The 11,412-nt window shown below is 59.0% G+C and overlaps 2 protein-coding genes across 4 annotated transcripts in view; one reads left to right on the top strand and one right to left on the bottom strand.

The window, feature by feature from the left end:
* The first annotated feature begins 1,419 nt into the window (after positions 1-1,419).
* LOC116823933 (uncharacterized) lies at positions 1,420-6,106 on the top strand. 3 transcript variants are annotated; one of them, XM_032778873.2, is made up of 9 exons: positions 1,420-1,639; positions 2,135-2,308; positions 3,057-3,214; positions 3,676-3,874; positions 4,078-4,174; positions 4,590-4,761; positions 4,952-5,059; positions 5,487-5,614; positions 5,889-6,106. In XM_032778873.2, the coding sequence occupies exons 1-9, from the start codon at positions 1,506-1,508 to the stop codon at positions 6,051-6,053; spliced, it is 1,335 nt and encodes a 444-aa protein (XP_032634764.2). In that variant the 5' UTR covers positions 1,420-1,505; the 3' UTR covers positions 6,054-6,106. The 3 variants fall into 3 exon arrangements, with proteins under 3 accessions (XP_032634764.2, XP_074926881.1, XP_074926880.1); XM_075070779.1 differs by lacking the exon at positions 3,057-3,214 and having other exon boundaries at positions 1,509-1,639; XM_075070780.1 differs by lacking the exons at positions 3,057-3,214; positions 4,078-4,174.
* A 177-nt stretch (positions 6,107-6,283) lies between these two features.
* GNL3L (G protein nucleolar 3 like) overlaps positions 6,284-11,412 on the bottom strand; it is a 10,260-nt gene continuing 5,131 nt past the window's right edge. Inside the window, exons 9-11 of the mRNA XM_075071296.1 lie at positions 7,580-7,861; positions 7,049-7,220; positions 6,284-6,529 (exon numbers count right to left, since the gene is read on the bottom strand). Coding sequence (XP_074927397.1) covers positions 6,462-6,529; positions 7,049-7,220; positions 7,580-7,861 — 522 coding nt within the window. The 3' untranslated portion in view covers positions 6,284-6,461. The remainder of the gene's footprint in view (positions 6,530-7,048; positions 7,221-7,579; positions 7,862-11,412) is intronic.

The following is an 11,412-nucleotide window of genomic DNA, read 5'->3' as shown; positions in this document are numbered from 1 at the left end:
AATTAAGCTGGATTTCCTTCTCCAGTGCAATGTGGTGATTTAAGGTGGAATGGATACGGGTTATTGATGTAAGGTGGATTTTCCCCCCATGTAATTGTGCGTTATTCATCTGTTCAGCATGGCTCCCCCCTATGATATGGGGTGTAGGTAATTTAATTTGTAAAGTCAATTCTAACTACAGTTCTAGGAGAATCTTGGCTTGAAGGGGGGATTTTCTGGGCTTCACTGGCTGAAGGTGGGATTCCTAGCGGGCGAATCCAGCCCAGGGGTTTCAGGTGGAAGATCAGCTGCCAGCTTTCACGGGGTATTTCCCCAGGTGCCCAACTCGCAGGTGGAAGGGGACCCTTCCCCAGAGGGCCAGCGTGCAATTTAAGATGGAATTCCCAAGAAGGCTAAAGCACAGATTTAAGGTAGCTAGAAGCTCTGGAAGAGAGCAGAGAACAGAGCACTGGCCTGCTAAACCCAGGGCTGTGAGTTCAATCCTTGAGGGGGCCATTTAGGGATTCTGGGGCAAAACATCTGTCTGGGGATTGGTCCCACTTTGAGCAGGGGGTTGAACTAGATACTGCCTGAGCTCCCTTCCAACTCTGATACTCCATAACCCTGGCTTCCTCCCACAAGCCAGGGAGAGAACCCAGGAGTCCTGGCTCTCAACTCTAACAACTGGACCCCTCCCAGAGCAGCAGTGGCCCAAAGGTGCAGCTGACACATGCAACTCAGACTGGATGGTTTGGGGAGGGGCTGGGGCTGGAACCTGCCCTTGATGCCAGAGCTCGTGGGTGTGGAGGGGCCACTGCGCACGTCCAGCCGTGCGCTCCCAGGTCTCCCTTCCATCCCCTGAACTCGACAGGCCCTGCTTAGCTTCACGCCCGCTGGCAGAAAACAAGCCAGCTTTCCATCCGGGCCACTAGATGGCGCTAGAGCTCCACCTTGTGACCCAACCCCTCCTGCTGCAAAGGGAGGACGCAGCCCCTGAGCTCTACGGGGGCCAGCGTGGGAAAGGGAAAAGCGGAGACAGAATGTACCATCTACACCAGGAAAAGGGGGGGGGGTCTCCCACGGCTGGGTTCCATAGAGGTCTCCTCACGGGCCCTAGCCCAATGGCAGGGTATAACCCCACATGATCTGCCCGAGTGGACGGGGCGTGACCTCAGTTGCCCACCCCCCCAATACGGGGTGTGACCCCCATTGACCCTACCCCCCCAAGTGGTTTAACTCCTGTGACCCCGCCCCAATGGGAGGAGCATGACTCCAGTGGCCCTGCCCCCAATTAGAAGGGGCGTGACCCCATTGGCCCCGCCCACATATAGTGTTTAATCCCCCAGTAGCCCCACCCACCACTGACCCTATCCCTTCCCTGGCCTGACCTCCCCTAGAGCCCCCACCCCATGGGGCTGCCCCCAGCTCTCCTTCTCCTCCTGCTCTGCCTCTGCCCTGCCCCCCAGGCCTTGGCCCCAGACCCAGGGCTGCTGGCCCAGGGCCGTGCCCGGCTGCGGGAGGCCCAGATGCTGGCCCAGCACCCGCAGCTGGGGGCCTGCTGGGTGGGGGCCCTGGGCAGGCTGGATGCAGGCTGCCAGCAGCTGGGAGAGGAGCAGCAGAGCCGCATCGCCCTGGCCTTCGCCCACTGCCACCTGCAGAGGTGACACCCTGGGGGGTGCCTGGGGCCTGGGACACCTGGGTCCTATCCCCACTGGGGTGGGGGCTGGGAGCTGGGTGCTATCCCCACTGGAGTTGGGGTGGGGCTGGGGCTGGGAGCCAGGATGCCTGGGTGCTATCCCCACTGGGGGCGGGGCTGGGAGCCGGGGCGCCTGGGTGCTATCCCCACTAGGGGGCTGGGTCCTATCCCCACTGGGGTGTGGGGGCTGGGAGCCAGGATGGCTGGGTCCTATCCCCACTGGGGTGAGGGTGGGGCTGGGAGCTGGGGTGCCTGGGTCCTAGCCCCACTGGGGCGGGGGGGCTGGGAGCCGGGGCGCCTGAGTCCTAGCCCCACTGGGGGCGGGGGGATGGGAGCCGGGGCACTTGGGTCTTATCCCCATGGAGGAGGTGTGGGGCTGGGGGCTGGGACACCTGGGTGCTAGCCCCAGGGATGGTGGCCAGGGGTTCCTGGCTAAGCCCCTGGCTGTCCCTTGGCCAGGTCGGGCCGGCCCTTCCCTCGCTGTGAGGCTGGCAGCTCCGTCCGGGTCTGCACCCAGCACATGGACGCTGTGGCCTTTGGTGTCTACACGGAGTTCTTCACCCACGCCCACAGCATCTGCTACCTCCTGCGCAGCGAGGCCTGGCAGCAGCGAGCCGAGAGCACCGTGCACAGGTGAGGGGGGGTCCCTTCTAGGGGGTGCCGGCTACCATCTGCAGCTGTGGGTTGAGTCTCTAGCAGGACAGATGCTCCCCCCACCCCTGGGTCCCACCCAGACAGACCCCCGATGCTGGCAGAGATGCTAGGGGCTGAGTCTCCCATTCCCAAAACAAAGAAGGATATTTGGTGGGTGGGGGATGTTGGGGGGGCACATTGGGGGAAGGGCTCTATGTGGGGGGGGAGACCTGGGGGGCTGTGGAGAGGTAGGTGGCTGCATGGGGTGTGGATACAGAGCCTTTCCCTAAATCTTTTCAACCAGGTTTGGATGGGAAGGGGCTGTGTGGGGGAGCATCCATGGAGCAGGGGCTTCACGTGTAGTGGGGCCTGGCCTGCATGTTTTGGGGGCTGGAGGGGGGCCGCTCTCCAGTCCAGGTCTGCGGACTGAGGAGTTCATGTGTCTAGGGCTACACGAGGGCCCAGGTCCTGGCTCTGGGAGTCAAGTGATTGTGCCAGAATCTCAGATCTTGGGCAGAAAACATCAGGTACATTTCTAGCCCTCGTGGTCAGCCCTGCCAAGAGCCTGAGCCCGTCACTCACCGAGGTGCGACCTGAGGCTGCAGAGAGCCTGAGCCCATTGCTCACAGATGGGGAGCTAATGGACAGTGCTGCCTGTGTGGCTAAGTAGCACACTGCCTGGGTTGGAGGCATGTGGCAGGATCGAGGCCCCGCTATGGTGCTGACACCCCTTCCCCGCCACCCCCAGGTTGGTAGCCAGTTCGGAGGGCGTAGCCGAGCGGCTGGAAGAGACCAACCAGCTGGCGGATCAGGCAGCGCGGGCGCAAGAGGCCACCCTGCGATCCCAGGAAGAGATCCTCCGCCATGGGGAGCTGCTGAGACAGACACTGCAGGACTCCTCCAGGGGTAATCCCAGCCCCTGGGAGCCAGGCCCAGGATGCCTGGGTTCTCTCCTTGGCTCTGGGAGGAGAGGGGTCTGGTGGGTTAGAGCAGGGGGGGGCTGGGAGCCAGGACTCCTGGGTTCTCTGCTGGCTCTGGCAGGGGAGGGGTCAGGTGGGTTAGAGCAGGTGGGGCTAGGAGCCAGGACTCCTGGGTTCTCTGCTGGCGAGGGGAGGGGTCAGGTGGGTTAGAGCAGGGAGGGCTGGGAGCCAGGACTCCTGGGTTCTCTGCTGGCTTGGGGAGGGGAGGGGAGGGGTCAGATGGGTTAGAGCAGGGGGGCTGGGAGCCAGGACTCCTGGGTTCTCTGCTGGTTCTGGGAGGGGTGTGGGGCTTGGTCTGTTACAGCTGGGGTGGCTGGGAGCCAGGACTCCTGGGTTCTCTGCTGCCTCTGGGAAGCACCACTGCTGACATCCCCTGGCTCCCTGCAGGTGTCCAGGAGGCTTTTCAGGACATGCAGGAGGCGGCCAGCCGGCAACGCCTGGCCTTTGCCGAGATCGTGAACCATCTCAGCTTCCTGCACCGCTTCCTGGTGGGGGAGTCCCAAGCCCTGGGCTCCTTCCTCTACCATCTGCTGACCGGCAGCACCGCCCTCCTGCTGACCTGCAGCCAGCGCACCGCAGGGGCCAGGTAGGGGCAGGAAATGGGGCCCATCCCCTCTAGGGTGTGTCGGCTCCGATCTGGCCCAGGGCAGAGACTGGCTGGCTCAGGGGGCAGGGGCCTGTCCCATCGGGGGGGTGTTGGCTCCCAGGGCAGGGACTGGCTGGCTCAGGGGGCGGGGAATGGGGCAGGGGCTTGTCCCCTCTTGTGATCCCCTTTCTCTTCTGCCTGAGGTTGATCCTGCTGGGCCTGGTTGGGGGCAACGTCTACCTGGAGCGTGTGGTCAGTGGACTCGTCTTGGAGAACACTGAGGCCGGCTCCGACCCAACGGTACCGGCCAGCACCACCCCCAACACCCCCTGCTGGGGTGACCCCTCCTTCAGAACCCCCCACTCCTCCACCAGGGCTCAGCAGTCACTGGGTCTCCAGACAGGGTGGGGAGATTGGATTCCTGCTCCTTGGGGATCTGCCATCCCAGCTCTGGTGGTGGGACGTGGGCAGGGCTGGAAGCCAGGATGCCTGGGTTCTCTCCCCGGATCTGGCAGGGGAGTGGGGGTCAGGCAGGGTGGATTGGGTGGGCGGTAGGGGGGCAAGACGCCTGGGTTCCCTCCCCGGATCTGGCAGGGGAGTAGGCTCTGGTGGATTAGAGCGGGGGAGCCCTGGCAGTGGTGCTGGGAACCCGGACGCCGGGGTTCTCTGGGCAGACAGCGGGGGTCCTACCTCTGACAGGTTCCCCCTCTGCCAGGAGGCCCTTGCCAGCTGGGTGGGGCTATGCCGCAGGCTGTGTGCCGGCGCCGGGCTGGCCGTCCTGGCCTATTGCGTCCTCACCTACCGGGACGTGGCCCAGCAGAGCCGGGAGGTGCTGCGGGGGCTGCAGGAGACCTGGGCCCAGATGCAGCACATCCTGCAGGAGACAGGTATGGGGGCGGGGCTAGGGAAGGGGCGGAGAATGGGGGAGTCCATATGTGAATGCAGTGGGCAGAGGGCAGGACAATATGGGTGGGGCTAAGGCTCAGTGGGCGGGGACAAGTGGGCAGAGCTAGGGAAGAGGGCGGGGCATGGCTGTATGGGTGGGGCCTGGGCTAACCACTCCCCCACCTCCTGCAGAGCGCCTGCTGGCCCAGCGGGGTCCAGACCCCAGCCAGGTCAGTGCCAACTTTGCCGACTCAGGCTTCCCGGAGCCCCTCTCCCAGCTGGAACAAGGAGCCCCCTCGGGTGAGCGACCCATGGCACTGGTGGGGTGGGAGCCACAACTCCTGGGGGCTCTTTCTGGCTCTGGGAGGGGAGTGGGGGCTGGTGGTTAGATGGGGGGGACTGGGAGCCCAGACTCCTGGGTTCTCTCCCCAACGCTGGGAGGGGAGTAGGGGCTGGTGGGTTAGAGCAGGGGGGGCTGGGAGCCCGGACTCCTGGGTTCTCTCCCCAGCTCCGAGAGGGGAGTGGGGGCTGGTGGGTTAGAGCAGGGAGCCCGGACTCCTGGGTTCTCTCCCCGGCTCCGGGAGGGGAGTGGGGGCTGGTGGGTTAGAGCAGGGAGCCCAGGCTCCTGGGTTCTCTCCCTGGCTCTGGGAGGGGAGTGGCAAGTGGGTCTGTGTGGTGCCTTGCACCCTGGGGCCCCCTAACCCAAACCTGTCTGTTGTGGGGTCAGCAGACGAGCTCAACACCAGCAGCCCCAGGAGCCTGAGCCGCTCCCCAGCCCGCCAGAGCGCCCGGCCGCAGAGACGCCCCGGCCGACAGGACTCGGAGACACACAACATTCCTGTGCCGCTGGACGGGGTGAGTGCGAGTCAGCAGGGTGCTACTTACAGCCCTATTTGCCCCCCGCCCCCCTCCACCCAGGGTCTGTACCCTAGCCTCACAGACACCCTCTTGAGTCCTGGCTCCCCTGCTCTAACCACCAGCCCCCACTCCCCTCCCAGAGCCGGGAGAGAACCCAGGAGTCCGGGCTCCCTGCTCTAACCACTAGCCTCCACTCCCCTCCCGTAGCTGAGGAGAGAACCCAGAAGTCCTGTCCCCTTGCTTTGACTAGCCTGAACCTCTTTTCCCCCAGCTCTGCTGCTATGATCTCCGACGCCGGCCGTCCCTGCAAGGCCTCTCCCAGACACCAGCTGCGATGAAGGGGCCCCTGAGCCGCACCCGAAGGGGAAGAGCTCAGTCGCCTGCGGCAGGTGCCATTCTGCCGAGTCCCACCTGGGATCGGATTCCTACTGTGTGAATGTGACCCTGAGCTGGGACGCCTGGCTTCTCTGTCTGACTCTGGGAGGGCAGTGGGGGGCTAGTGGTTAGAGCGGGGGGGACTGGGAGCCAGGACTGCTGGGTTCTCTCCCCAGCTCTGGGAGGGGAGTGGGGGCTAGTGGTTAGAGCAGGGGGGGGCTGGGAGCCAGGACTCCTGGGTTCTCTCCCCAGCCTGCATGGGTCCGAGTGAGACACAGGACAGGGGGAGGCTGCGTGATGTTTTATTGGAGATGGGCTGCGCCGGGGCTTTTAGCTGGTAATAAAAGGAGCCTGACTTTTCGATAGTGGCAGTCCTGGTCTTGTCTCCACGGGCCGCCTCCTGCCGGCCAGGAGAGGGCATCGAGCCCGAGGGTGCTGGAGTGCAGGGCTCACGGGGGGGCCGCTGTGCCTAGTGGCCCGCCGTGCCGAAGTTCATGGCGGCCGTCAGCGTGGCGGAGAGTTTGCTGGCAATTTTCTCTGTGTGGAGGGAGAAACCAATTGCAGTGAGAATCCCGCCCCCTTGGTGAGACCCACATGCCCCGGTCAGCAGAGCACGATCACAAGGGAGGAGTGGGGCGCTGCCCTGCCATGAAACCTACCTCCACACAGCCTGCCAGGGTGGGAGGGGAAACTGAGGCACAGAGACATAGTAGAGCTGGGGATGGAACCAAGGCGTCCTGATTGACAGTTCACTACCCCTAGCTAAGGGACAACATGGCTCAGTTCACAGGACTCCTGGGTTCTCCCCCCGGCTCTGGGAGGGGAGTGGGGGCTGGTGATTACAGCAGGGAAGGCTGGGTGCCAGGACTCCTGGGTTCTCTTTCCTGCTCTGCCTTGGACCTTGGCCAAGTCCCCCCTCTGTGCCTCAGTTTCCCCTCTCTACCATTAATTTCTAGGCTGAGCCCTTTGGGCAGGGACCATCTCTTATCACTTGGTCCAGACAGCTGCTTTCCCCAGATGCCACCACATCAAATCCCTAAGCACCCCTCTGCCAACCTGCTCTTTTCTGCTGCTTCTTCCGCCGCCTGCTAGCTGCCCGCAGCCCCTGCCCTTGGTGCAGGGGGTCTAGGGCTGAGATCTCCTCCAGGCTGGGGGCTCTGGGAACAGGCTTCTTCACAGCAGCAGCTGCTTTGTTCTTAGCCTTCAGTTCCACTGTTACGGTGTCGAGCTGCAGGGAGAAAGAGGAGAGTAAGGCATGAGAGGGTGGGCTGCCACGGGCACAGGCCTGGAACTGGGCAGCTGCCTCATACTCCAAAATCTCAGCTTTCAGATCAAAAGAAAATGACGTTTCTAGCTCAAATGGCTGGGGAGAAAAGGGTTGAAACAGGATCACTGCTTGCCTGAGTCTGCAGAGAGCCTGAGCTCCACCCTCAGAAAGGGTGGGGCTTATTATGCAAATCAGCTAAGAGGAGGCAGGTCTTTGAAGCTTCAGCCTCTCAGGAGGATAATTTTGGGAGGCCTCTGTGGGCTGAGCTCGTTGTGTAGGGGGTGGGACTTAGGGGCCATGCTTCTCCCCTTCCTCCATACCTCCAGATCTCTGTCTTCGTCCATGGCTGTTTCTTCCTCTCCCGCTGTTTCCTCTTCTTCCATCTCTGCCCCTGCCCCACTGGTGAGGCCGGCGGGGGCGAGGCCGATGCCCACGGGAACAGACGGGAGGTCTGGGCGGGGAGCGGACACAGAGAAGGCACTGTAAGTGGATGGTCTGATCCCACCCACCCTGCGGGGGAGAAAGTGGTACTGCCCCCCGAAGGCCACATAGCATGGCTGGGCTTTGTTGGGGCGCGGGGGCACCACAAGAAAGCGGGAGCGCTGTATTCATCCATAGGGCGAAGGCACCAGCCCCTAATTGGCACTAGGCAGGGCAATGGCTGGCTGGTGGGAGTGGGGAATGGCCTTTATAGAAGCCACAGGCGCTTCTCTCCCTCTCCAGCGGACGAAGTATCAGGCGTTATGTCAAAACAACACGCAAGAACAGGTGAGCGTCATACCCCAGATCACAACCTCAAATTACAAGACGGCACACACGAGCCACGGTGAGGGACGACTTACCAGTGTACATTGGACGCGACTACAGTACGCGCTTTCAGAGACCACATGCACACAAGATTGTGACTATGAAGCCTGGTAGTAGAATCTCATGTCTAGATACCCTTCTTCTCACTCAGCAACCCCAGCCCACAGGACCGCAGATAGGCCAATCCTTAATACCAGCGTGAGCGCTTGACGTAATGTCACGGAGCATCTGGGCATAGGGCATCATGGGGCCTTGCGAACTATACCACCGAGAAGACGCTGAGAACCAACATAGGTCCAAAACCCAGAGACGCTTGGCTGGGTTAACGACCATGCTACGCCCATCTCCAGAGCCAGCGGGAGAACCCAGGAGTCTCGTCCCAGCCTCCATGCTGTCCTAATTTAAAATTGATAACATGGAATTTTTTTTTACATGATGTAAACAATTAACCCCTGTCCACTGCTCTAACACCACCAGCCCCCGCCTCACTCCCCTCCAGCCAGAGGAGAACCAGGAGTCCCTGCGTCCCAGCCTCCAGCTCCCCCGCTCAACCACTAAGCCCCCCTCCCCTCGCCGAGACCAGGAGAGAGAACCCAGGAGTTCCTCGGTTCCCCAGCCTCCACTTTTTTCACCCCGGCTTTTCTTAACCCCACCAGCCCCCCTCGCCCTCCCTCTCCCCAAGGAGCCAGGGAGAGAAACCAGAGTCCTGGCCCCAGCCATTGTATGTGCCTTCGGGGGGCAGTACCACTTTCTCACGCCCCGACAGGGTGGTGGGATCCAGACCATCCACTTACAGTTGCCTTCTCTGTGTCCCGCGTCAGCGCCGCCCCACAGACCATCCAGCCCGTCTGTTCACGTTAGGCAATGCGCGCACTCGCCGCGGATCCCCGGCCGCCCTCCACACAAGCTAGCATTAGAGGGGGCAGGCGTTTTAGGGATTGATAATGGGAGGCAGAAGAATGGAGACAGAGGCACAACAGACGGGTATTCGAAGTAAAGAGGAACAGCCGATGGACGAAAGACACCTGAGATCGTGGAACAGTATTGGAAGGAAGGGAGGAAGGCATGGCCCTTAAGTCCGTACCCCGACCAAGCGTAATACATACCCTACCACAACCCCATGAGCTCTCCACAGAGGCTCCACCAGCACTGTCCAGCCAAATTAATCCTACTGAAGGGACTCTGAAGCTAGATCAAGGCAGCAAACTTTGTCCTCCTCCAACCTTTATGTAGCCGAATTTCCATAAATATAAGTTAACCTCACACACCTTTCTGAGGGTGGAGTTCAGGCTCTCTGCAGACTACAAGATGCAAGTCGCAGTGACTATTTCGGTGGCAGTTTTTTCAATCCCCCTATTTCTCCCTTCCCAGCCATCCTGAATGTATAGCTTGGGAACCAGTTGACAGAAGACGCAGCTTCTGGGACTAGGATGGACCACCAGAGTACACAGTGCCTAGCGCTCCTAGCCTACCATTATACATTTTTTTTCTTGCCCACTTTTTCTTTTGATTTATCTGAAAAGCTGGAGATTTTTGCGCGATGTTGGGCAATGCTGCCATGTATACGTTAGGCAGTAGCCTTGCAATTGGAAGCCTCCAGTGCTCAATTTCTACCTCATCTTATAATAATTTATGTGACTTCCTTTGTTAAACTCAGCCTCCTCACTAACGTCTTCTCTCACCCCAAACGCCCGACAGATCCAAGCATCAGACCATACCTGTATTATTATAATAAAAGAGGCGTTTATTTAAAAAACGAGAACACCACAAATGAAGCACTGAAACTCACCCCAGGGCAAAGTACCTGCAGAGTCAGTCTACCCCTCAGAGAAATTGACCCCAATTGCTTCCCCAGAGGCACAACACTTTCTCAGTTTCAAAATCATCTTGAGCAGGTTGCCTAATACACATGATAGTCTCCGTGAATCATGTGGACTTAGCCATAGTCTTCTCATGGATTTTAGTTACCAGAGCTAGACATAGCGTATCAGCTGATAGACACCTTCATGAGATTCTGCTCACTATTTCCAATCCAGAGATAAGCTGGCTTGTGTGCTTATGTACTGGGAACATTCCTCCTTCACAGGAGTAGGGAGGATCTATCCTGCAGTGCCCTAGCTGGCAGGAATGACACCTATGGTGGGTGAGGTATCCAGTGGATACAACTTGAGGCTAATACACTGAGCCATCCAGCATACATAAAAACTAAGCACCTGCACCAGCCTCTGGCGTCAAAAGTAATGCCTTTTGAGTTCCCAAAGACGGCCTCATTCACAGATCCCTTTGTGAGTAAGGAGGTATATCTCAAGCTCCTAAGACAAGCCAACACCCCTGTAAATGACACACAAATAGGGCAGCGGCGTGCTTGCGGGCCTTTTTACTTTTACAAATTTTTAACACAGGGTTGTTAACCGAGACGAAGATGTGTGTGCTCTACCGTCCCCACACAGCTTTGGGCTGAGTCTTGTTTGTCTCCCTTCCTCGTACTGAAAATTACGTGGATTACTTGTGTCGACGCCTACACCCGATTCAAAGCATTAAACCCTCTCCTGCTCACCCCTACGTAGCAGGTCGGGCGGAAGATTTATATGGCAAGGGATGTTTTGTTTGGCCCAATTGTATAGCCAGTTTACAGATGCAGCTTCCTCATTTACTGCTAGATAATCAGCGTGAATTTAGACTAAGTCTGTTAGGTAGAAAAATATGGTTTCTTCAGTTGGTTGGCTGATTGCAGCGTTCTGGCAAGGGGGCATTGAACATAATGTAAGGCAAAAATTCTGTAAGGGTGATTGAGTGGGCATCTATGTAGAGGCGAATGGAGTGTGTCACAGCAGCTGGTGTCTGAAACCAGTGTGATAAAGAGAAAGATAGATCATGGTTTCTACCAGTTCGATAGAACTAGCACTAGCATATCCATATTTCCATCTCCTGTTTGCAATAGAGCAAGAACACCGTCTGGCACGCCCACCTATCGAAAGCGCTTGCTAGTGACCTCCTACAAGCATTGACAGTTGACGTAGTATTCTGAGTAAGGAATATAAAAGAGTAACGATAGTGAAAGGTTGGGAAACGAGGGCACAGAGGGGTGTGCAATCTTGGTCCACATGTGGTCCAGGCAGAGGCTAGGAAAGAGAACCCGCTTATTCTCTCCCTACACAGCTCACTGTTCTAAAGAGGGTCGAACTGACACGTGTAGACTAAATATATCCACTCAATGACAAACAACTTGCGGACCTCGAAAATAGCTTTTTAAAAAGGTATTATTTCCATTCTTAATACCGAACACGCTTGCATCCATTTATCACTTTTTTGAACCAATAGACTTGGTGAAACATACAGGTGAGTT

Source organism: Chelonoidis abingdonii, chromosome 11 (assembly GCF_003597395.2).
Source record: "Chelonoidis abingdonii isolate Lonesome George chromosome 11, CheloAbing_2.0, whole genome shotgun sequence".
NCBI lineage: Eukaryota > Metazoa > Chordata > Testudines > Testudinidae > Chelonoidis > Chelonoidis abingdonii.
This window is presented reverse-complemented; position numbering and strand designations above follow the sequence as displayed.

Excerpts from the sequence above, each read along its gene's own strand:
- LOC116823933 (XM_032778873.2), top strand. The coding sequence starts at position 1,506 with ATGCTGGCCCAGCACCCGCAGCTGGGGGCCTGCTGGGTGGGGGCCCTG. Across the intron at positions 1,640-2,134 it reads GCCCACTGCCACCTGCAGAG|GTCGGGCCGGCCCTTCCCTC; the intron begins GTGACACCCTGG and ends TCCCTTGGCCAG. Across the intron at positions 2,309-3,056 it reads GCCGAGAGCACCGTGCACAG|GTTGGTAGCCAGTTCGGAGG; the intron begins GTGAGGGGGGGT and ends CGCCACCCCCAG.